The 26,881-nt window shown below is 32.4% G+C and overlaps 1 protein-coding gene across 49 annotated transcripts in view; it reads right to left on the reverse strand.

Annotated features, from left to right (window-relative positions):
• RIMS2 (regulating synaptic membrane exocytosis 2) overlaps positions 1-26,881 on the reverse strand; it is a 601,609-nt gene that overhangs the window by 185,890 nt on the left and 388,838 nt on the right. For 38 of the 49 annotated variants that reach the window (XM_027973139.3, XM_027973138.3, XM_060393832.1 and 35 more), the window contains 2 exons: positions 23,108-23,287; positions 22,094-22,203 (listed from right to left, as the gene is read on the reverse strand). In XM_027973139.3, the coding sequence (XP_027828940.2) occupies positions 22,094-22,203; positions 23,108-23,287 (290 nt within the window). Of the gene's footprint in view, positions 1-21,243; positions 21,277-22,093; positions 22,204-23,107; positions 23,288-26,881 lie in introns of all 49 variants that reach the window. The other 11 variants (XM_060393843.1, XM_060393830.1, XM_060393838.1 and 8 more) reach the window with 3 other exon arrangements.

Consider the following 26,881-nt stretch of genomic DNA (forward strand, 5'->3'; position numbering starts at 1 on the left):
TCTTTGTGGTTATAGCTTTAATTATATACTGTTTGTATTAGAATATCCACTTTTGAAAAGAGAAGCTTATGCTCTATATCCTTTAAACAGCTGTGTCATATTTCAATGGCAATAGCTATAAAAACTTATTTCACATATATTATTATAATAAATTACAGGCTTTCGTGAACCTTGAAGAAGCTAAAAGCACTCCCTTCACTTTTCCTATCTCTCTACTTTTCCTTTAATCCTTACTTTGTGACAAACATTCTACCTTCAGTGCTGTTAATGGCAATTCTAATCAGAAATCTTTCTAACATGTCATTTAACCAATAACCAGTTAGAGAGATTAAAGACAGTAAAAGTATACCCTCTCTTAGGGATCTATTACTGTCACACTATAGCTGGTTGTGATTAAATAGATAGATCTATATAGATATAGATAAAATATACACTTACAGCCTTAAGACTTTAAGTGTATATTAGAACTTGCATGTAATTAAAAGTTAATAAGTATGAGGGCTTTTCCTGAAATGGCAACCCACCCCAGTATTTTTGCTGGAAAATTCTATGAATAGCAGAGCCTGGGGGGCTATAGTCCATGGGGTTGCAAAGAGTCAGAAGTGACAAAGCATGCACGCATGAGGGTTTTTTAAAGGTCGTAGGAGCCTTAGAATGTTTCCTTTGAGGGAAGGAGAGATATTTTTCATAATAAAGCCTAAGCAAAGCATCTATTTAGTAGGTATCTCAACAATATAAAGATCAGGAAAGATCTAGAATAAAAAATCAAAATGTTTATTGAAGTTTACAGATTTCAAATTAAAATTTCCCTACTGTGACAAAAATCTTGTTGAAAAACTCCTCAATCTAAGTAATTCAAATTTATTTTCTAAACTAGTTATTACTTTCCATAATTTTGCAACAACCTTCAGATTATTGAATATTTACAAAAATTTCTACCTACCTATTGGAATAAGTGAAGCATGATCTTTTGAAATATTAACATATTTTTAAAGTTAACAAAAATATTTATCTTTTAAATGTCTTATTTCTTATTCCTAGCTGTGCCAGTTTTCTTCTGATTCTATCCTGAGAGTCTTACTTGTAATGTAATTTTAAATGCAGAAGAAAAACATGCTTAGAGTACTTATTGAAGGAGTTTAAAATAATTGATTTCCAAACTACGGCATGCTACTTATCATAAAAACGGAAGTCACTTAAGTACAGGCTTGGCCTTATAAATTTATCTGTATGTTTAATGAAAATGGAACCAACTTTAAATGAGCAAGTAAACTCATACATCATGAAATCTCACATTATTCCAGGAGAATATCCTTGTTAACAATGCTGTGTTTACTTCTGAAGGTATCAGCAGTACTTAATTCTAAAATTCCCATCAGTTGATTTGCTTTCTATAAAATATCTACTTAGTTTGTTTCATATCACGTTCTCCTGCCAAAATAAAGTATATTCATTTGAAAAAAATCCAGAAATAATTAGAAATTACCAACCTGTTAATACTAACCAAGAATACAATCTTGATTCTTTTTCCCAGATAAAGATGGATTAGACTAGCATCTAATTAAAGACTAAAATATTGATTTAGTCTGAAATATATTGTTTCTACTTTTAAGAAAGGTTAGAGTATTCAAGAATGAAAGAAAACAAAAGCACAAATATCAAAATAATCAAGGAAAAATTTTAAGTGTGAAATTCACTAATATAACACACTTTTGAATATTTAGTTTGCCTCATGATAAATTTTCTACATAACTCCAAAGGTTGAACTGAGTAAAAAAAATCCCTGCCTTCACCACAGTTGCAGATCTATAAAAAATACAATATGGAAACTCTATTTTGGAAAAAATTAAAGGTTAATACATTAAATCATATAATGCTAAAACTAGGGGCTTATGAAAAAAAAACCAAACTTACAGCAAGTAGTAAAACATAACTTGTTACTTTGAATATTCTCAATTTCCAAAAAATTGTATAATCATACAGTCACTCAGGAAAGTGCTCCAGTGCCCTCACTTTTCCAGAAAATCATAAGCACTTATTTCCAGATAAGATACAGCAAGGTAAGTAGCACTGTCAAATTTCACAGTAATTATACAAAAAGTAGCTAAGTCAATTGTAGATTTTCCTAGCTACAGCATACCTTCCACTTAGAAAAAGACAAATCAAGGTGGACAATCTTTTTTTATAGATAGTTATCAATCATCATATATATCAGAAATCATTTATAATTACATCTCAAAGTATTGTAGATTCTGAACTATTTAAGTCCAAGAGTTTTTTATTCTGGAGAAAGAGAAATTTTATCAGTCTAAAACATTCATTTAGCATAACTGAAGTTAGCTTTTGCACCAGACTTCTTTTGAGTTTAAGTAAAATATGAGATATAATATTTTATGCAAAACTATGCTCTTTTGCCATATACTATGCTAATTACTAGAAGAACAGATAACTCACAAAGTGAAAATAATAAATTTCAACAGATTAACTTTGTTTTCATCATTTAAAAACAGTACATTATTGTAGGCATAGTATTCTAGTCTAGAATTGGATTGTTTATCGAGAAAATAAGCAACACAGTTTACATGCTTGCATGTCCTTGATTAGCATTAAGAATGGTTTGTTAACTTCATGGCCTACCCAAAATCTATGACACATTCTGCATGAAGAAGATATTTAATGATTTACTCTGAAGATTAAACATAAAACCTGGGTTTTAAAATCATTTATAAAATTCTTGAATTTTATGATCACATTAAAGATACTAATACGATAAACATCATTATCTTTCCCAGGGATTTTCATCTATATTGCTATTAGTTAAGTTAGAAATACTGAAAATAAACCACCCATTTGCTGATAATTCTCTCAGAACAACCTAGTTCAGAGATGTATTTTTCTTAAAAGAAGCAGATACTAATCCATATTACTTAAAGTTCATTTAAGTTTTGTTAACCCATTTTCTAGTCTACATCATGCCGTTTAGCACTCCAGTTCCATAGTCATATTTAAAACAAAAATTTCAAGCAGTGTTTTAATTGTTAGTATACATCCTTAATGAAAAATTCCTAGTGTTGTTCTTGTATAAATTTTCGTAAGAGAGCAAAAGAAAAAGATAACAATTAATGTGATTAATACATAGCCAACAATGCATCTCAGGTTTGGGTTCAAGCCTTTCCAAATTTTTTCTAATGCTACAAGTTTACTACAATAATCCTTTGATTAAAAAACTTTGACTATTAATGGAAGATGATCTCTTAGATTTTAATGAATAAAAATTATATATTAAACACTGATCATAATTACTGATAATTAATATGGTAGATATATTTAAGTATAAAATAAAGAATGAATCCAAAGAGGTCTCCTGTGAAGCCCAACTCATAAACAGGCTGTTGAAATGCAATTAGGCCCATCTGATAATCAGCCCACTGTTTTCCACCCATTCTATCATTCCAAAGTTTCAATCATTAAAAAATTCTCAACATATTCTACCTTTCTTTTAGAAACAAAAATATTTATGAACAACAGAGTTTAACATAGTATTTACTGCCTTAGCATATTGCATACTTACTCATGACATTTAGGGTTTGAATTCCCAGGAATTTACCAGTATATAGGAAAATGCACAATTGCCAAGGTAGGAAAATCTATAAACATTTTAAACCATGATATTAAGGCACTCTAACTACATTAATTTTTCCCTATTGCATACACAGCTTATACTTAATCAGAAGGCTTAAGTAATAAAAATATATGCAATATATGAGAATATACAAATTAAAAATATCTAAAGGAAATTAAGATTTCCTTTAAAATTTAAATTTAAATTTTAAATTTCACAAATGAAATGAAATTAAGAAATTTCATTTGTGAGGCTTAAAAATATATTTGGCCAAATACTGAATCTTTTCCTGATTTTAATATTCAATGTAATTTATTTACATAGATAATATATGGCCACAAGGGTATTCATGTCATCAGACATGATGGCAAGCAAGAAAAATAAATAATAGTTTATGACCAAGGATAATCATATCACACAACACAACAAGGAGATATTTTTACACTAATAATTTTTGTTAAAAAATCATAACATAAAATCATAACATAAGTCATAACATGAAACCAATTTTATACTTTATTTTTTAAAGTCTTCAGAAATATATTAAGCTACTTGTTATTTTCCAAATAAACTGATTATTTACATATTTATTTTAAACTGAAGGATAATGATTTACAATACTGTGTTGGTTTCTGCCATATATCAACATTTTGGTGATTCTTAGATGAAACAAGTGATGCTTAATTAAAGATTTGAAAAAGAGTGCAAGATATTTTTCTTACAACTTTATGAATATATTTAAATTCCCAATATGATTTCAGGTTTTTTTTTTAAATATTTAGAATTTAATTGTTTCACTAACAGGGAATTCACAGATTGACCGTTTTACACAAAGGCATTTTTTCCTTATGGGCTTTCCGGATGGCTCAGTGGTAAAGTACCTGCCTGCCAATGCAGAAATGCAGGAGACAAGGATTCCATCCCTGGGTTGGGAAGATCCCCTGGAGGAGGAAATGGCAACTCACTTCGTATTCTTGCCTAAAAAATTCCATGGACAGAGGAGCTTGGTGGGCTATAGTCCCTGTACAAAGAGTCGGACACGACCGAGTGAGCACACAGCACACATTTTTTTCCTTGCTCGCCAGGCTTATGTAACACAATACTTCTCAAAACATCCTCTTCTCTTTAATAGCACTATCACAATTATAACAACGAAATCTTTAGTATAATTATTTTTAACTTATGTATTATTGCCAGAATGTAAGCTCTATGAGGGCAATTGCTGCATCTCTCTTGTCTACCCCAGGAACTAAGTACTTACCATAATGTCAGGCACCCAACAGCATAGCAATGAATACATGTTAATAAATTAGTTTAATTTATATATTGAAATTTTATTTTAAGCCACATCTGTGGCTTGCAGGATCTTAGTTCCCTAATAGGGGTGGAACCCAGACCCCCTGCGGAGTGAGTGAAAGTGTAAGTGTGGAGTCCTAAACACTGGGCTGCCAGGGCAGTCCCTATATTGACATATTTTAAACTATAGGTTTCAGAGATTTAACACGAACTGAATTTCTGCATAAAAATACATTAACCTTGTTACTATAAACATAATTTTTAAAGATGATAGTTATTATAAAAAACCATTAGCATTCTTAAGATTTGAATGAACTTTTCATTGTACTCTCATCCAATTACTGATTAAAAGTAGTATTGATTATTCAGTTGACTTGTCTCTGCATTTTGCATCTCTTCCTTTTGCTTCTGGTTTAAGTTTTTGTCCTCTCCTACTTAATCATATCCCCCCAAAAAAAGAGAAGAAAGAAAGAAGAAAATAAAATCACTTCATTTCAATTTACTGGTAGAATTAATGGCTTGAAGAGACTATTGAATTCACATACAATGCTATCTTTCTGTCTTATTTTGGTTGCAATAATTTTAGCTCCAGAAGTTGTAAGCAAATCATTACCAATTGATATAATACCTCAATAGCATTTGCAATTAAATACAAGGAATGGCCTACAAAGACAAACTTAAATATATATATGTTGAGCTTTCTAGAGAACTTTTAAAGGGATGTAAGCACTTTTCATTTAATTTGGGTCTAAACAACCAAATATATGTTATTATTTGTGCTTACGTTAGTCACCTTTTCCCTAAAGAAATAATCTTAATAATAAAATAATCGCTTTTTCCAAAACACGTGTAACTAGTTTTCTAAATAAATCTTGAATTTAATCTAATTTAAATTTCTAATCTAAACAAGCTCTACACACTCTAAAGTTCACACCAAAGTGAGAAAAATGAAGTACAACAGCACACACATGTTTAAAAAGCATGAAACGCAATGCTTATAGCCTCATGCTTTCAGCTGTTTTCCAAATCCTGACAAACCTGGCTCAGATTGGTGTTTCTTTGTCAGCAACGGTTTGTCATCACTTATTGTACCATTCACCTTTTTCTGCTGGTCTTCCCATGTAACTTCTAATATAAATCAAAAAATATAATCAGAGTTTGCCAGGCACATTAGATAATTTGTGTACTAAAAACCTAAAAATACTTCATGGATCTAATTTTAAAAAACTATTTTTCCTGTAAATTATTCCATAAACTCTCAGTAATATGCAGTTAGTTTTAAATATAGACATATGACATTTAAAATTGTTTTTTAGATTTCAAAATCCAAAGCATTTAATTTCACTTTCAGGAAATTCTAAACTTTATTTTCAATAAAAGATTATTGAACGTATGAAGAAAATGATTTCAGTGATATATCAAATAGTTTTTTTAATCAATAGTGAATAATATTAATTTATGTTATAAATAAACATTTTGCTAAACATTAGTGTGGTAGATGAAATGTTTATATGGAACTAAAATACAGAGATTTTCATACAAATCGAGAGAAAATCTGTTACATTTAATATATACATAAATATAAATTTAATATATTTATTTACATGTATTTATTTTATATATATTTATTTATAAATATATATTTATATATATTTAAATATATATTTAATATATAATAAGATAAAATGGTGATTTATTTACTACAGTATTTAGTACTTTCATTGAACAACAGAAAAATACATGTATTATGAAATTTTATCTTAATAAAAATTAGTATCTTAAAAAATGAATATTAGTTTGGTATCATTGAAAATGCATTACCTGGCTTATCTAAAATCATTTGGAATTATTTGTAGTATAATATAACATTCATTCATTCAAAAAATATTTATTCAGCACTGACTATAATCCAGGCATGTTTAGCCATTGGTGATATAACAACAACAACAAAAGACAAAAATCCATGGCCTCTAAAACTTACATTCTAGTGGGAGAAATAAATTATAAACAAGATAAATGAGTAAAACATGTTGTGATTTAGATACTGGTAAGTGCTAAGAAGACAAACATGAAGTAGGTAAGAAATAAAGGGACTGTGCAAGGTGTGATGCAAATTTGAATAGTTAGTCATGGAAATTCTGATTAAGAAGGAAGGTTTTGAGTGAGGAACTTAAGGAAGTAAGGGAGTTATGCCTATGATTATTAAGGGAGGGCATTACAGGTAGAAGAACAGCACATGCAAATGTCCTGAGGCGGAAGAATGTCTGATATGTTCTAGGAAAGCACAGAGGTCTCCTGGCTGGAGCACAGTGAAGAGAAAATGGAAAATCACAGAAGGTGAGGTTAAAGAGGTAATGAAAAAGGAAGTGGAGGGAGTACAGATCATGTTGGGCCTTGTAGATCATGTTTCAAAAGATTCACTGTCACTCTTTGATCTTAATCTCATAGTAGCATTCACAAACACTTAAGTAGACACTTGCTTTTCTTTTTATTCCCATGTTTCTAAAGCTGTAAGTCAAGTAGACAGTTACCATCTAAGGACATTTTAATCCCCAGGAAGTTTCACCATGCTGTAAATGATCCTCTGGTACTTATTCACCTTTGGCCATAAATAATGGAATACTGGAATGAAATACTAACCTATTTTATAATATTAAGCTAAGCAAAATATAACCAGGAAGATAAAAAGCACTGTCAAAAATGAAAAAAATATGCTATATTGCAACATCAAATATGGATGATTTTGGATACACTACTATCTTTATTTACATATATTGCTAGAATTGACTGCATTAAGCATAAGGGTTTTTCAGTTCCTAGACCTGAAATATGTAAATGCTATTTAACAAAGGCATTTTATTCTGGTCCAACATAAATCAGCAGGAAATAAACTTCTTGCTTTGAGAGTATTTAATTTGTACTTTGGCATGTAGTTGACCCCCCTGATTTTCTAATTGATAAATAATCTGATAAAGATGCAAAATAGCATTCCCAAATGGTAAAAAATCTGGATAAAGACACAATGTTTGAATCAACTGTTAGTGGAAAGAGAAATCTTAAAAGCTTTAAACAATAAATTTTCTGATAAATTTCAAGACTCTATTAGTTAAATCCTGTTCAGTTAAAAGAACAAAGAAATGATCTCTCCTTAGTCAAAATTAATCTGTGGCAACACAAAAACAACAGGCAAATTTCCCTATTTTGGGGAAAATAATAAACTCATTTATAATACAATATTTCTTGATTTTGAATGACTAGCACTTTTGGTTATCTATCAATATATAAGATTTCACAAGCAATAAAGAGTTGGTTCTAAAATCAAATTTTCTAAAATCCTATATATTTGTCATTTAAAAAGCTATTTCAAATTTCATCATTTGGTAGAGTTTGTGATGTTCCAAAAAAGAATGATATGCTACCTTCTGAAGTAAGACAGTGTGTAGAAGTAGAAATAACTTGTTTTGAAAATGGCTCAACCTTTCTATATATTGGTAGAAAGCGTATTCTGAAGTGTGAAGGAAAATATCCTAACACAAACAGAGTTAGTTTTTAAATACTTTTTTGAGTTGACAAACATTTTAGTTGAAGAAAACCTATTACATGGTGGTAACAAAAAATAAAATCTCATAACCATCCATTTATAAATACCAGACAACACAACAATGGAAGAAGACTTAGATCAAGGCTATCGACGATTGATAAAGGAGGTAACAGATATGTAACTGGACTAAGGGGGCTTTTAGGGACATTTCTGCCATAACTAGGTGCATAACCTTGGACAAGTTTTATAGCTCCTCTGCCTCTAATCTGTTACCTTAGCAGTGAGGAAGTTCTAAGGTTAATGCCAGCTCTAAATTTTAAGTTGCTCTGGCTTCTTACTACTGATTAGTCAAGATTTTGTGTGAGAGTACTTATACCAGAGACGATAAAATTAAGACACTGAATCTTAAGATTTTCTAGAAGTTCTAAATGTGACTATTAAACCCTGTGTCGAAACTCAAACGTCTGTTTAAAACAGAACTAGTCATAAAAAGCACAGAACTGACTACCAAATAATTAATTTATCACTCCAGAAACAATGTGAAATATTAACCATACCTAGCCCTCTTTGAATTTATTGGTCATATAATTAAAATGAAATACTTAACGTCATTAAGAATAAACTATGGAAAATTTCAGGAAAATGTTCAAATTGTTTGAAAAGTGTTTTAGTTACATTAAAGAAAAACAGCAAAAAAGTGCTAAGCATGCAGCCCCTTAAAGATAGTCTTTTCTATTGAAGGATTATTGTGGTAATTTAAAAAATAGTCTTCTTAATGTTAAATAATAAAGATCTTAAGATTTAAGTACAAAGTAGTAACCCATGATATTGTACATCTATTACCAAAGAGTAGAGGTGAAAAATCAGAGATGCATAAAGCAACTTAGTTGATAAGTATGAGCTCGAAAGAATGTCCCATTGCTCAGCTGCAAACTAGAAATACAATCAAGCGGAGAAAACATTTTTTTTAAGGGGGATAATTGCATCAAGTAAACATTCAGTTATGAATTTAATTTGTAGATGGGGAAGCCTAAAGACTGACCTAATAACTATTAGATAATTTGAAGAAACAACTTACTCATGAAAATTAAACTATGAGATATTTTTAAATGATATTTTAAAAACCTACATGTCTATAGAATACCTATATTCCAGCTAGTACAATCCTATATCAAGACAACAATTTAAAGAGCACAAATTCCTATGTGAAGAGATTGCATTTATATGATACTATGTGTTTCAATGTACTTCACATACAACATCATATCTGATCCTATAAACCACCGAAAGGACCTTTTACCAGGTGTTTTCTACAGGTAAGAAAAGAAGGAACTGATTAATAAGGATAAGAACTAAATATTTGCCCAGGTTCACAAACAATTTCACAGGATTTACCTCATTTGATTCTCAAAACAGCATATTGGGGATAAAAGATTATTCTCAAAATAGCATATTGGGATATGCTAAGATTTGCTTTTCTCAGATGAACTAATGTGACTTAAGGACCTAGAGTCACAAAGTTGGCCCACTGTAAAGGCAGGCCCTGATCCAAGGTTCCAAAACCTGTGATCTTTCTGCAGCACTGTATCACCTTCCTAAGATTACGCTATTTTCAAAAACAAACAGAAGATGGCTGTTTGTATTTAGGAAGCCAAAAATGGTATGTTTTAAAAAATGGCTGAAGTTTGCAGAAAGGTGTGAGGTAGGAGGGGTTCTCTCCCATATTAGATTAATTAATTGAGGCTTTGGTAGTCTAAAGGAAATAAAATGAGCAAACGGGGAGGCAAAGGAAAATAAGGAAGAATGGCTACTGTGAAGGAAAGGAAAGATTAGGAAAAGAAATTAGAACATATTTGTTTACAAGTTAATTAATAGAGGTCACCATATAGTTGCCTACTGAAATACCCTAAACAGTTACAAGTCCTCAGTCTTTCAAATCCATCTTGTTCACTGTCACCAAGCTATTATTCTATAAAACAGATGTAACTGAGTGAAATATATGATAAATTCTTTGCTATTTTAAAGTATCCCTCAGTCTCTCCCATTTTACTTTTTGTCAAAGTGTTATTCATCTAAGTTAGCAGGGAATGCTGTCTTTAGGAAATATCTGCCAATGCCACTATAAAATCTATTCCTATCTAGATATTATGCAAATTTGGAAATTAAGACATGGGTATTGGTACTCTCTTTACTCTATAAGCATTTGTGAGAATACAGAGAGCCAGCAAAACGAAGCCTGTCCACACCATCACCCTAAATGCTATCTGATTCCTTGAATACTTATAGAAGCAAGCATCCGTTATGAAGACTGTAAAAGTTATTTTATTATTTTTGATTCCTTTGAAACCTGTATTTTTCCCCTCTTCTTCCCATCCTTCCTTCCTGTCTTCCTTTCTTATTTATATGGTTCTCTATATATGAAATAATGTAGGCAACTATACATTGAGACTCAAAGGAACAAAATATTTTTCCTTCTGTCTCATTGTGTATCTTTAGGAACTTGACTTGTGAAGGCAGTATGGTAGAGTTTAGTTTATAATCCCACATTGAATGGCTCACTAATAGACAATAGTAGGATATGGCCATTCAGTTTCCCCAAACAGACACAATTAACAAACACTAATAACATCATAAACAATAAATTAGGTAAAAACTATTTGAGACTAACAATTTTTTAGCCACATCTCCAAAACGCTTAGTTTCTGCTAAAGATCCTTCCAGGTTAGTTTATTTTACAGAAGAGGAAACTGAGGTTCAGAGAAATTACAACAAAAGCCTTGTCAGAGGTCATACGCTTCAGAGTAGAAACGAGTTTAAAACCTGATGTATTGACTTCCAGTGGAGATCTCTAAACATGAAACTGGTAAAGTCCAAATGGTTTAAGCAATTTTAACATAGAGAAAAGTATTCTAGATATTTGCATGTTGAGCTTCACATGTGGATTGAAACATGTACAAATGCTGTACAATGAGCATCAGTTCACACTGCAATTCAGGTAGTTTCTTTCCTCCTTGTACTGTTGCTTATGCAAATGTGACCAAGAACAGCATCAGGGTTGCTATCTTCCTCAAAACTACCAAACAATATATATGAAATAATTGGTTCAGAGTGATGATCATATTCAGGTTAGTTCACCTTAAATCCAAATAGTACTATGTGACAAGTATTACTGCAAGCAATTTAAATAAACTAAATTATTTGAGAAGTTAATTTATAGCATATTTACATAGCAAGGAATGTTATTTAGAGTAGAAAGTGAAAATGAAAGTTGCTCAGACATGTCCGACTCTTTTCAACCCCATGGACTGTGTATAGTTCATGGAATCCTCCAGGCCAGAATACTGGAGTGGGTAGCCTTTCCCTTCTCCTGGGGGTCTTCCCAACCCAGGGATTAAACCCAGGTCTCCCGCACTGCGGGCAGATTCTTTACCAGGTGAGCCACAAGGGAAACCCAAGAATACTGGAGTGGTTAGCCTATCTCTTCTCCAGCGGATCTTCCCAACCCAGCAATCGAACCGGGGTCTCCTGCATTGCAGGTGGATTCTTTATCAACTGAGCTGTGAGGGAAGCCCGTTCACAAGGGGCTACTTCAGGGCAGAGTTTATCATGATCATCCTCCCAAGGTACCAAATACTCATCCACATTTTCAGCAGCTCTGTCCCCTTACTTGACTTTCTCCATTCACAAGCTCTAACTTGTTTCCTTTGAAATTTCTATGTAGTAATAACTCAGATCAGTCCCCTCAGGAAAATTTACATTTCAATGTTCTAGATATTCTGTTTTATATTATTAAAATAATTAAGCCATTAGAGAATGCCAGAATATGAAGTACTATCACAAGCAGTGGGAAAATATTTTGGCATGAAAACATGCCCAGAACACTTCAAAACTTACTTCCTCTATATGTATCACAATCTTAAGAGATTTTATGTAAGTAATATGTTATAAATTTACCAACTATGTTTTATTTGTTCTTATCATTAAATTATTACTGTATTACTATTTTTTTAAATTGGGAGCTCCCCAAAGCAGGAAATGTATCTTATTGATCATTGCATTCTCAATGACTACCTAGTACAACAAATTGGAAATAGCAGCTATTGGCTGAGTTGAACTTAACTGTTAACTAATCTCTAAAACACACAGACATGGTTGAAACACATGCAAGGAAAATGCCATTCATCTGAAAAGGCATGGTATGTATATGTATAACACAGGGAGTCAAGACTAGAAATCTGCTCCTGCCTGGACTGAAGAAAGCTAATCCTCTAGATTCTGCTCTTTTATCAGTGAAACAAAGCTGTTTTATCAGAAGATTTATAAGGCTCCTTCCAAATCTAAGTCTTGATTCTAGATCTAGGAACAAAGCTACACAACACTGATACATATCTTGGCAAACTATAGGCAGATGGCTCTAGAGAACAAATTAGCTGAGCTAGATTTAGAAGTCAAAGAATGAGCACAAAGTTTCCCACGTATCTTTCATGTATTCTTGCTTGCTCCCCTGACCTTTCTCGTTAGTCCAGATTTTTAGTTCCTTTCTTCCCTTTATAGCCAAAGGTGTCTATGTGGTGGTGGTTTAGTTGCAAAATCGGGCCTGACTCTTGCAACCCCATAGACTGTAGCCCACCAGTCTCCTCTGTCCATGGGATTTCCCAGGCAAACAACCTCCATTTCTTTCTTTTAATCCACTCTAATCGGCGTTTTGGCTCAGAGGGAAAGATTCCACCTGCCAATGCGGGGAGCTTCCCAGGTGGTACTGACGGAAAAGAAGCCCCCTGCCAATGCAGGAGACATAAGAGAGGCAGGTTTGATCCCTGGGTTGGGAAGATACCCTGGAGGAGGGAACGCCAACCTACTCTACTATTCCTGCCTGGAGAATCCCATGGATAGAGGTGGGGTGGGCTACAGACCATGGGATCACAAAAGGGTTGGACATGACCTAGCAACTACACAACAACAATTGGCCATTTACTCCTTACAACTCCACCAAAGCTTCTCTAAAAAAAGGTTAACACAACGGTCTCCTATTTGCTAAATCTAGTGGTTTTACCTGCTTGATAATTCTCTTTGCTTCAAGCACTTGATTTCCACTTAGGACACTAGAATCCATGGCTTCCCCACTACCTGTCCTCCTACTCTTTCTCAGTTTCTTGTTTCTTCATCCTTTCACCTTCTAAATAAGAACAGTTCAGTTCAGAGTCCTCAGACTTCTTTTAGCTATCTACACTTGTGATCTCTGGTGATCTCAATGGGCCTCGTGGTTTTAAGTCTCTCTTTATAAGGATAACTCCCTAAATCTATAACTAGAGTCCATCTCTAAACTAAAATCCAGAACATATTTCAAACTGCCTATCTGACATCATATCTGACATGTCTAACAACATCTCTATCTTATATCTAAAATTGAGCACCTGATATTCCCACCAAATCTACTTGACTCAAGTTTTCCCCTCCACCAGTCAATAGAAACTCCATATCCTTCCAACACCTGGATGTTATCGCTGCGTCTCTCTCACCCTGTCAGGTAACTCTGTTGGTTCTATCTTTGCACATCTATCCAGAATGCAATGACTCCTATTACTCTGGCCTAAGTTAGCTATCATTACCTCTTTCCTGCGTTATTAGGAATGCCTCCTAGTAGCTCTCCTTTTTTCTTTCTTTTTTTTTTTTTAAATTTTATTTATTTTTTTTTAAATTTTAAAATCTTTAATTCTTACATGCATTCCCAAACATGAACCCCCTCCCACCTCCCTCCCCATAACATCTTTCTGGGTCATCCCCATGCACCAGCCCCAAGCATGCTGCATCCTGCGTCAGACATAGACTGGCAATTCGATTCACATGATAGTATACATGTTAGAATGGCATTCTCCCAAATCATCCCACCCTCTCCCTCTCCCTCTGAGTCCAAAAGTCCGTTATACACATCTGTGCCTCTTTCCCTGTCTTGCATACAGGGTCATCATTGCCATCTTCCTAAATTCCATATATATGTGTTAGTATACTGTATTGGTGTTTTTCTTTCTGGCTTACTTCACTCTGTATAATCGGCTCCAGTTTCATCCATCTCAACAGAACTGATTCAAATGAATTCTTTTTAACGGCTGAGTAATACTCCATTGTGTATATGTACCACAGCTTTCTTATCTGTTCATCTGCTGATGGACATCTAGGTTGTTTCCATGTCCTTTTTTCTAATCTTGATTCTTTCAGGTTATTTTCAACCTAACAATCAAACTGATGTTTTTAAAAAAAGAAACAGTTTTTGTGTCACTTTGATAAAAATCCTTCTTTTTCATTCAGTGAAAAGCAAAGTCCTAACACTGATCAATAGGTCATATATGGGTCACCTCCCCAGCCTTTCTGACCACACCTACTATCACTCTCCACCTTTCTCACTCTGTAGTACTTACTGACCTCTTTACTGTTCCTCGAACAAGTCAAACTTGCTCCCATTACAGAGCCTTCACGCTTGCTGTTCCCTCTGCCAGATACACTTTTCTTACCTAGACCTTCACATGGTAATTCAAGTCTCTGCTCAAATAGTACATACTTCTCAGAAAAAAATTATCAGGAATCATTTACCCTACTCTCTTGAACACTACCTATTCCATTATCTTGATTTATTTTTTCTTTGTAAATGTCAGTATCTGAAATTATAAGATACATTATTTTATTTATCACTTGCTTCCCCTAATAAATGTAAGGACAATGGGGCAGGTACCTTGTTTTATGTGTACACTAGTATATCTCCAGCACTCCCAAAAGGAGACTGGAATATAATCGTTTTATTATTTGTAGAAAGAATGCATAAAATTCTTTGTAGGAAGAATGAATAATGAAAAAAACTAGAAACTCGCCTATTATTTTGTTCTTTGAATTTTGTAGTATGATGCTATTGAATAAGCTGTCTCATTTTAACTCACTGGAGGTATGAAGAGCAATATATTAAAAAGGATTGCCTTTAGGTAAATAATTATTTGAGAAAATTGAAACCAATTTCATGAACCAAAGAATTTGATTTTAATCTAGGTTTAATGGAGAAGCTCTGGCTGATCATATATCTCGATAATTGAAGAGCAACATATACTATGTGTATTCCAAAATGGTATGTGGGCCCTTCACACCAAGAGATAGAGTAAAGTTAGCTTCATTATTTCTTCCTTTTCCATACTAAATCAGAAGAGAGGATGGTGAAAGTCCATCAATGAAGAACTCAATGCTTGAGAATTTCTAACACACAGTTACAGCTGGAATTCACTATACCTGAAATCAACTATACTCCAACATAAAATAAAAATTAATATATAAAAACAAACAATATTCATGGTCAATTAGAGGTCAGGAAACAAACATAAAAGTCTGGTGAAAGTACTTCATTAGTTAAAATTCACTGTTTTCTCTTTCTATATAAGTAAAAGAACAAAGTAACAACACTTTGATTTCTATAAATTTCGCTGATCCACAAACATGCTTTAGCCAATTAAAAAAATAACCTCCTACCTTAACCTTACTCATGAACTTTAATATGAAATTCAAAATAAACACTAAATTTGTCTCTCCCAAAAGAAATGCCAATAAGAAATATTAGACACCTAGACCTTAATTATAGGTAGAACATGAAAAGATTAAACTAAATAAAAATGAGAGTTAGTCTTAAGTAAAATATACAGAGTTTTCATTTTTCAAATTTTTATCAATAACTATTTCTAGGTCCAACTATATCATGAGTAGGATTGGTCTACATGACAATAGTGATGTTTTGCAGTCAAGAGGACTTTTATATAAATGATAAAAATAATCATGAATGTGAGTGACTGAGGTCCCAATAACCATTGTCACTAGAACCTTTACATGTAAGATTGAAAAGCTACAAATATTAGTTTTAAAACTGTGAAAAATATACAAATATTATAAATTTGTTTAATATTGTTGAACTTATAATTAAGTTCATTTTTACTTTAAAATAGTTTTAAATAGTTCAATTTAAAAAATATTCTGGATTGAAAACTATGTATGCTGTGTTTTTCTAAATGCATAATAATACAACCATCACTATTTCCCTCAGAATCTCATTCCTTACTACAACCAATAAAGTAAAACTTTTTAATGCCATAAATTCAATAGAATAAGATTGTACTAGGATCCAATAATAAGGTAGGTACTTCAAAAACAAATTTTATATTCAGAAATATATTTTTAAAAGAGCAGAAAATGTTGGATAACTTAAACTGGGACTACAGTTGTATTTATACTTATTTAAGTAAAGAAAGCACATTCATGCACATCACAAATGTCAATACAGGATATTTAACATATATTAATGTACTATTAACTTCATATTAGACTTGCCTTTTTTTCCATTATTAGGTGGATTTGGTGTTTCTCCCTCATTGTCTTTATAACAACGAAAACAGACAACAGTGAATAATTAAGGTCAGTAACAACCCAAATAAAATCAAGCACACCACAAAAGATGATATCACACACTGGAGAAACAAACCCATGCACTAAATACGACAGCTCGCAGTACTGAACTAAAGAGTAAAGTACACCCTTCCTAGCCTATAATAAGAATAATAAAAAATAAAATGAAGAATAAAAAGTCATTTTATAATAAGTTAGGAAGATTACAGTTATGGTTTATTCTACTTTAAGAAGGAATATAATTTACTAATTAAGTTGATTTTGAGAATCAAGCATAGGCGACAAACTGGCTCAATGAATGGGTTTCTTTATAATTAAGTTGAAAGTAAATAAAAGTAAAATGAACTACTGCTGATGTCTCCAAACTAATGATACCCCAAACAATGACATTACCGCAAACGCCAATTCTTGAACAGTATTGAAAGACTTTCAGTATTTGTATGGACTAGCTTCAGAAATATAGGAATGGGCAAGCAGGGAAACTTTAACTATACAGCTAAATTAAAATGAAGCTCATTCTTACAGTATTCTCTAAAAAAAAGTTATTCCTAAAGCACTTCAGGAAAATGGAAGATGTGTTACATTCTAGTCGTTAGTATCTGATATGTTCAGAACAGACATACTTACACTTTTCTATATCTATGAATCTAAACTTGCCTTTGTTTTCATGACCAGGTCTATACTGACAATTTTTCTCATCTTTATAACATTAAAAATCATTACTAAAAATTAGCAGTTGCAGCTTAAGAGGTTTTCTGTCTTAGATTACAATCACTACTGCAAGAATGCATCCGTGAAAACATATCTTACGCACAATATGCAGAGTGGCACTGCTTTCACACAAGATAAAGCAGAGAACAAAAGGCACATAAAGTCCACACTACTATTCACGAGCACAATATACTGATGAGTTAAATCCTTTCATAAACATTTTGATAAACCAAAATTATGATATTAAACATAATTGGGGCTTCAGTTCAGTTCAGTTCAGCTCAGTCGTGTCCGACTCTTTGCGACCCCATGAATCGCAAGCATGCCAGGCCTCCCTGTCCATCAAAATACCAAAATGAAGTATCTTCATTCCATTTAGAAGGAGAGCTCTTTGAAGAGAAATTAGGATTGTCAATAAATATTAGAGCAATACTGAGCTGGGATGAAGAGGAACCTACAGTAAATTGTTTGGGTTTTTTTTTTCATTTGGCTTAGTTGCCCCATGGCATGTGGGATCTTAGTTCCCCAAGCAGGCATCAAACCCACATCCCCTACATTGCAAGGCAGATTTTTAATGACTGGATCACCAGGGAGTCCCTGATCTTATTGTAGAGAAAATTTTATGGATAAATTATGATGGTTTCTAAAAGTTTCAAGAACTAAAATTTTGGAATTTATATTCTTCCCTATATTTACTTGTAATTTACCTCTAAAAAATCAAACTTGTTGAGAGGAGGATCTACAACTTCAAAGTATCTGCACTCAATGAAACACGTGGCAGAATACAGTGTTTCGGTAGGTACTGCATGAACTGAATGAAAATCTGGGGTAAAGGATAAGTATAAACCTTGGTCAGATGCATTGTCTATAATTTCACTGTGATTTAAACAACAAGGAGAATGTTCAAACAGGTAAATTAAATATTCTGATAACTTACTTAGATAGCTCATGTAACATCTCTCCATCAATAAAATTAAGTAATTATTTTAAAATTAGGATTGAACAATCTGTTCTCTATTTCAGATTATAAATCTGGAGCCTAAAGTCTTACGTGAAATAGAAAAGTCATACTTCTAAAACGTTCGATTATTTATTTTAAACACACAGACAGACCTGCTTTGACCTCTTCACCCTGCTTTTCTCCCCCCTGCTCTTCCACGTGTCTAGTTTCTTCATTAACTTCTGTATATGCACAAGTAAGAAAAGGATAAGACCAGACATGTACACTTGTTATTCCTCAATAAAATAAAATAAACACTTTCAAATTACTCATGATACAACGAGTGATTATAAGGAATTGAATAGATTATTTTTTAACAAGTTTCTGACATGTTAGGGAAACAAGTAAGTATATTGTGAATAAGTTATCATACTGTCTCCTTTTATGATAACTTCGATTTATAAAAGAAATTTGTGGCCCATAAACATCTGTAATACATAACAATTGTAAGGCAAAATACTTCATCTGTAAATGATACATTCTTAGAAAAACAATATAACTTTTCTTCTAGAGAAACAAAAAAAATGTTATAAACTCCTTCCTATTTTTATAAATTACAGTACATCAAAGTTGGGGGAAATTAAAAATAATAATGTCTTACAAGATTTAGTACACTGTACTTTCTTTATATTGTTTCCATTTTTCTCTGACTCTCAGATTTTGACTAATATTGTACCGCTGTCAAGACCAACACATACAAGGCTTTTAATTAATTTAATTAATAGACAAATATATTCTAAGTCAAAAGGAATTCAACTAGGACATTCTCATTTTTCAGCTATTGAACAGAATCAGAAGATAAACATGCCATTACTTTGATTCTAAAACAGTCACTTAATTGTAACGTCGGACAACTTTTAAAGAGATAAGCCAAACATAATCTAATTTAGACCATTAATCAATAGTCAATTTTGCATTATACCTTTAACTTCAGTTAGAAAAGTAGAATATATATAGCCATTAAAGCTAAACTAAATGATGCAACCATGTACTTGCTGGAATCTTCATATTAATATTTATGAAAACACTGCTACAATCATCCACACTCTTAGGCAAAACAAAAAACCAACCCCCCTTCAAATCGTTTTAATTTATACTGGAAAGAATAAAAGAAGTTTTTTTGCTCTCTTTCATTTATAAAAATGGAAAAGTCACAATTACGGACATTAAAGGAAAACTGTAGTTTTAATACATTCTATAGAACAAAAGTCAGACAGTAAATAGAATGTTTGTTGACAAGCTCATTAATAATGTCAAGTATCAGCTGTAGTGTTCGTTTTTTGGTATATTTATTATTACAATGGATGGAGCACTCATATCTCAATAAATATTGCTACTGAAGATATCAAAATTGAATTTAGAAAAAATTATGGCATAAACTGTGTTTATGACAACAGATGATGCCAAAACCCTAGCTTTAAAATTTGTGGGGAGAGGAGACAAAAAATTCCATATGTATTATAGAACTTCCCTTATGGAAAGTACTTTTAAAACTACATACTCCTATTTTTATGTACATAAAAGAGAACTATAGTAATGTTGCTAAAATCGTTTCATCAGGCTGTATAACCATCACAATAGTGCTGAGTTGTTTAAAATTATAGTTCATAGTACATAGCAAATAAAAAGGACCACAAAATAGGAGGTGATAAATCATTCAACTCCAACTAACAAGAATACAGCCTGTTTTGAGTTATGTAAGGCAATAAAAGTATTGCTGTCCAAATGCAATACACTTAAAAATGTGTTACCAATAGGTTATAGAAATATGACTTTTACTATAAACATATATAGAATGACAGGTTTATTTTAATGGTACTTTCTATACTATTTGAAGTAGCTTTTCAATTTGTAAATAAATATTACATGCATTCATTCAACAAATATTTATTGAGTGCCTATAATGTGCCAGGCTTTATTCTATGTGCTGGAGATTCACCAGTAATTAAAATAGCTGACAGTTCTTCAAAGTTGCAACATCATCAGCAGAATTCTATAATCAGTAGAGGAATTTTTATTGTCTTGGTAAATGTATGACATTCCATATAACAAGACTCAATTATTTTCCTCTTGAGTCATAATGTAGCATTGATAACAAAACTGTACATATTTAACTTTCTTATACTATAAACAGTCTTGTTATAACATAAAAAATGATGCAGGAAATATGAAGCACAATCACTATCTAATTAAAAAAACTTCCTTTTCTAGAAAGCCAAATTGAATAACTAAAAAATCATCATAAACACAAAATAAAATATATGATAATTATATCTAGACTAGGTGTATATCCTCAGTGACATAAACACAGACTGCAATTGACATCTTTGTTTAAAGTCTTCCACAAAATATAAAATTTTATGTCAAAGCAAATTTTTTAAAAAAGCAAAATTTACCTTGTGATTGAAAAGAAGTTAATTCTTTGTATTCTTACTTGACTGAATCAAAGAAATTTAACTCCTTCGTATATTTTCAAAGTAAAACAAAAAGTGAACACTTAATCAGAATCATAAAACAAAATAATTTGACTGTAATGAAAGTCTATACAGTGAAGGAACATCAATTGCAGTTGGGTTTATTTTTGCTCACATAGCCCCCCAAAAAGGCTATCAGCACAAAACAAACCCTCCTTTATGTACAGACCTTCATAAGGTTCTATCTCCTTGACTCCATTGTCTAGGAAAAACAAAATAAAAACAAAACAAAAAAAGGGAACCAAAGCACAGGGGTTAAAAACAACAGAAATTTCCAAAGGCACAGAATGTATCATCTTAAAGAAAAGTTAAAAGGTGACTTAAATATGTTTGTTGGTTTGCTGGTTTTGGCAATGCACATCCCATTACCAAATAAAGGGACCATTTATACAAATGACATTAAAAATCATTATATTCTATCAGCCATGCTTTTAGAGGTCCTTTATCCAAGACTTTATAGACCTTTGGGGGAGTATGTTCATCTGTGTATAAGCAACTAGGGTTTTCTTATGCAAAAATTTGAAAGTATTAAAAATATCAGTACAACATGCATCTTTCTTTGTATATTCATGATTACCTTTTTCTGGCACTCCAGTTTTGAGAAGGATCACCATTGTTGTGCATCAGCTAACCAGTCCTTTGCAGTGTGTGAAAATTGATTTGGCTAGTTACTAATAAACTTTATGTAACTATCAACAATTATATAAACTTAGTTGTAGCAAAGAAATATCATCCAACTGCTTATTTAAGATCATTAAATTTACTTCTTAAAATGCATTTATTAAAATTTGAAAAATGTGCAAGAGCAATGATGATAGGTTGCCTTCAAATATTATAGATTTTAAATGCAAAATATAGAATATTATAAATGTATTTGCAAATATAACTACTAAAAATGCAGCTAAGGTATTCAATTAACAAAAGAAGAAAGCTAATACAAAGGTAGTAAAAAAAAAATCTTGATTCACCTTAGCTTCCATGTGTATATCCTATATGACACAATTAGAAATAAAACTTACTTCTCTCCAATGTTCCTTTTGGTGGAAGCTGTGGGAGTTGTCGGCCCCTTCGTCCTGCCACTGGAGTACTTGATGGGCTTGTTTGGACAGACCCAGTACGAGGATGAGACCTACAAGATACATCATTAATATTCATTTTCAATAGAATGAGTTAAATATTTTTAATATATTTGGTTCATATGATAGCTGTATGGTGCAATTTTAAAGGAGGTTTAGCTGCTGATTAAAAGGTTAGGAAAAGTAGGACAAAATATGGATATTTGAATGATTATCTAAATAGCAGAAGATGTTTATACTATTATGTAATATGCATACATACACAGATACATGCACACAAAGTCTTACAGTAAAATCCATGGAATTATTAATGTAAACTGAAATTCTATCCATATGAAAGCACGGAGAGAAGTCTACAGCTCAAAAAATAAAAGATAATGCTTCACATTTCTTTCTACCAGATTTCAAACTCTTTAACACTAACCTCCCTCCCTTGATCCTAAGAGATTTTTACTCAGGCTTATATTAGATATCCCTTTATTAGAAATTATCTCATGAAACTACAAATAAAACCCTGAATAATTCAAAATTCAGCTAAAGAAGATATTGGTTAATACATATTAGTAGTGATAGAAAGAAACTAAAAATCTAGTTTTAACTACTGTCATTAGGATGATTATCCAAAAGTGATGTCTAATGGACACAAACAATTTCTCATTCTGTAGGAGAAGAACATGATAGCCATGAGGTGTGTTATGTGGGGAATACCCAGGACTCCTGATAAATGAGAAATCACAAAACAAATGTGGTCAGGACAGTTAATAAACAAATTACAATGGTAGCCACACACTATTATATCCACGGAATATAAATAGTGTGCTTACACTGAAAAGGTTAGTGTCGATTGTTATTAGTGATCAGCCAAGGATGACAGAAGAGACCATTTAGCTGCTGGGAAAATAAAATGGTGTGCTGGTGGGGCAAAGGGGAAGTTAGTCTGATTGATTTATCTTTCACCTCGATAAGGCAGGTGAAGGAGGGGCAGATCTTCCAGTCATTAATGAAGGCATCGACCTCATGAGGTTTGTATCAGGACGTTCAGTGGATCTGGAGCGGGTGGTGGTCCGCTCTAGGAGAGGCCGCTGTTCTGTTGATCTGGATCTGTGATATGGCTGTCTATCTGCTGCTTCACAATCCCTGAAACGTTAGTCAAAAAGCAGCTCAGTTGATCTTTAGTGCCTTTCTGCTATTTTGTTATGATGCATCAAACTGATTTTGAAAAAGGTAATTGTTTAAGATTATTGAGTATGGAAAAAAATGTTCTCTTCCCCAACATATGCTGCGTTATTTCTCACTAAACTCCATAAGAATTCTTAAAGAACCAACATCTGCCTTTAATAGCAATTCCCAGTGAAGATAATAGGAGTTGCTCTGTTATAATCAAAACAAAATTATCTGTTTTCCACAATGAATTCCCTAAATGGAACATGTGAAATATGTGAAGTATTCTATTCGGAAAGAATTCAATGACTTCCCAACATTTGCAAAAGAGTAAAGAAAACCATAAAGGCACTAATTCTCAAGCTGCTAAGGCTGTTTATACTAATAAACAGTATAACAACTAAAATTTAAAAAGGCTTACAGCACAATTGTAGTATACTGATACATCTGAACATTTAAATGACTGAATCCAAATGTTATGAGAAAACAGTGCAACTTTGAAGCCTGTAGCCATATTCAAACATAGTCCACATGAAAAATCATTCTTCAGGAAGCTGGTAAATCAACCATTCTATATCGTTTATCTCATCACACTTTAACAATGCCAACAAACGCAATTCAGAATGAGCATTAATTGACTGAAATAATAACAGTCTGAAACAATGTGATTTCTTTGATGAGAAATAAATCCAACATCAAAATTTATTCCTTCTTTAAAGAAGTATACTTAAGCAAGCTATCAGCACTAATTTTTGCATCCCCGGAGTCTAGCATAATGCTTTTACATCCAACATGCAATTTGTAAATGTTTTCTAAGATCACCCCACTATCTGCAGAACAGCCCCCAAAACAGTAGTTTTGATTCTAGAACTCCAAAGTATACCTCAAAGAAACTATTACCTCCCCATATAGTTGTAACAACAGTACTGGAAATGCTTATATATTATAAACACCAAAGAAAGCTTTAGTATCCCTCAAGACTAAGGTACTAACGACTTCCACTTTACCTACAAATTCTCTCGATCTTATTTTTGATAATGAAAACTGTAAGTGCTTAAAGAAAAATAATATAAAGGACACAATTTTCCAAATGTAATTCATTACATGGCATACAATTTTGGACCAGCAGATATTAGATTAGGCTTCCCTGACAGCTCAATTGGTAAAGAATCTGCCTGCAATGCAGGAGACCCCAGTTTAATTCCTGGGTCAGGAAGATCAGCTGGAGAAGGGATAGGTTACCCACTCCAGTATCCTTGGGCTTCCCTTGTGGCTCAGCTGGTAAAGAATCCACCTGCAATGCAGGAGACCTGGGTTCAATCCCTGGGTTGGGAAGATCTCCTGGAGAAAGGAAAGGTTACCCACTCCAGTATTCTGGCCTGGAGAATCCCATGGACTATATAGTCCATAGAGTCGCAAAGAGTCGGACATGACTGAGCAACTTTCACTTAGATATCTCACTTAGATATTCACTTAGATATTCCTTATGACTTTAGGAACTGAATACTAGATTTACTCTACAACATATTTTGTGATTATCTTACACTTTATATTCATATGGTAACATGAAAGCAAAAGATTTTTAAACTATTTTTATGTTCATGTACTATAATATGATTGATTTCTTAAGATAAGTTTAGTATTTTTATAAGTGTATCCAAATATGTCAAAAAAGCTGTGTAAATACATATACAATATTCAATTACTTATCAAAGAGAGAAATGAAAAGGCAATTTGACAGGGTAAGAAATCATAATTCTATTTTTTTTTCCTGAAAGACTATTTTAGAGAGAACACTTCTTTTTATAAATAAAAATGCTCAATGTCTATTAAATGTTGTTAGTGTACATATCTTTGTATATCTTCAATACAATATATTTATATACTGCATGCGTGCTAATCCACTTCAGTCCTGTCTGACTCTTTGTGACCCTTGGACTGTAGCCCGCCAGGCTTCTCTGTCCATAGGATTCTCCAGGCAAGAATACTGGAGTGGGTTGCCATGCCCTACTCCAGGGGATCTTCCTGATCCAGGGATCGAACTCATCTTTCTTATGTCTTCTGCACTGGCAGGTGGGTTCTTTATCACTAGTGCCACCTTGGAAGCCTAAATATATATTAATGTATATATATCTTAGATTCGTTAAACCTAGTTATGAAGATACCAATCTTTACATTATTTTCATATTTCTTAAAATAATAATTTATTTCATTAAATAACATGGATTATGCAAAATCTGATTTATTCTGATTCCATTAAGTAATTTTTCCAAGTGGAAAGTGAAATATTAGAATATACAATTTCACATCTTTGACACTCTATTTTAATAATTGAAATATATAATTGTGAATGAAATCTAGAGAATTATTTCAAATTTGTTGCTACATTCCATGTCCTTAAAAGAATACTATTATCTTTAAAGTATTAATTAAGAAGTCACTCTTTAGGAAATATGCTTTTTAAAAAAAGCTCTTTAGTAAAAAAGTCGTTTGAAGCTATAGTCAATGTTTTAAATTTTACTTATATTTTTCTCACCATATTCATCAAAGGTATGAATTATGATTTCCACAAAAAATAAAAATGTTTAATAAGTGAAACATGATAAGAACCATGGTAGGAGTTAGAAATGTATTGAAATGCTCCACCACAATTAAGAAAAGGGGAAAGTTATATTTTAAACTTTGATAACACAGTAGAAGGTCAAGATAGACTTCTATTTCCACGAATGGCTAAAAATATGTCTTACTAGGTGAGAATTAAGGTTACTACTGAGAAAATTGAAAGCAGCAATGCTTAAGTCTCATATATAATACCCACTTTCATAGTAGGTTTTCTAAGGGATTGAGATATAAAACTTGACAACTTTCACCTAAATTCTTAGTGAGTTTTCATTTTATGGTGAAAGTGAAAGTGAAGTCACTCAGTTGTGTCTGATTCTTTGCGACTCCATGGACTATAGCCCACCAGGCTCCCCTGTCCACAGGATTCTCCAGGCAACAGTAAAGAGTGGGTTGCCATTTCCTTCTCCAGAGGATCTTCCTGACTCCAGGAATCAAACCCAGGTCTCCTGCATTGTAGGCAGATGCTTTACCATCATGTTGAATGACCATTTGCTATTCTATTGAACTATGAACTATTTTAGTGCCTACCTGGGTTTCTGAATTTGGGGTCTGTATTTCAATATAAATAGTTTCCTTTGTAACCCTGCCTATTTATTTTACTTTATGCATTTCAAAATATTATTTGAAAAAGGGTAGACATAGATTTTACAAGACTGCCCGAAAGCAAGCCATATAAAACACCAGGAAACTCTCACCTGTAAATTTAAATTTTTCTTAGGTTAATAATTTGATTATCTTATAAAAGTGATTTAATATCTGTCATAACTCTATTTTTAGTTTACATTTTCTGGTATACATGCTTAAAATAGTTTAGAGTTTCTATGTGCCATTTACCTGGATAGATACGGATATAGTTCTGCCTATTTAGTGACTACTATTCTAAACTGCAAGCATTTGCACAGGATCCTCCACAATTAAAGCTAATTCATGTTGACTGACAGTATTGTA

The sequence above is a fragment of the Ovis aries genome, chromosome 9, assembly GCF_016772045.2.
Source record: "Ovis aries strain OAR_USU_Benz2616 breed Rambouillet chromosome 9, ARS-UI_Ramb_v3.0, whole genome shotgun sequence".
NCBI lineage: Eukaryota > Metazoa > Chordata > Mammalia > Artiodactyla > Bovidae > Ovis > Ovis aries.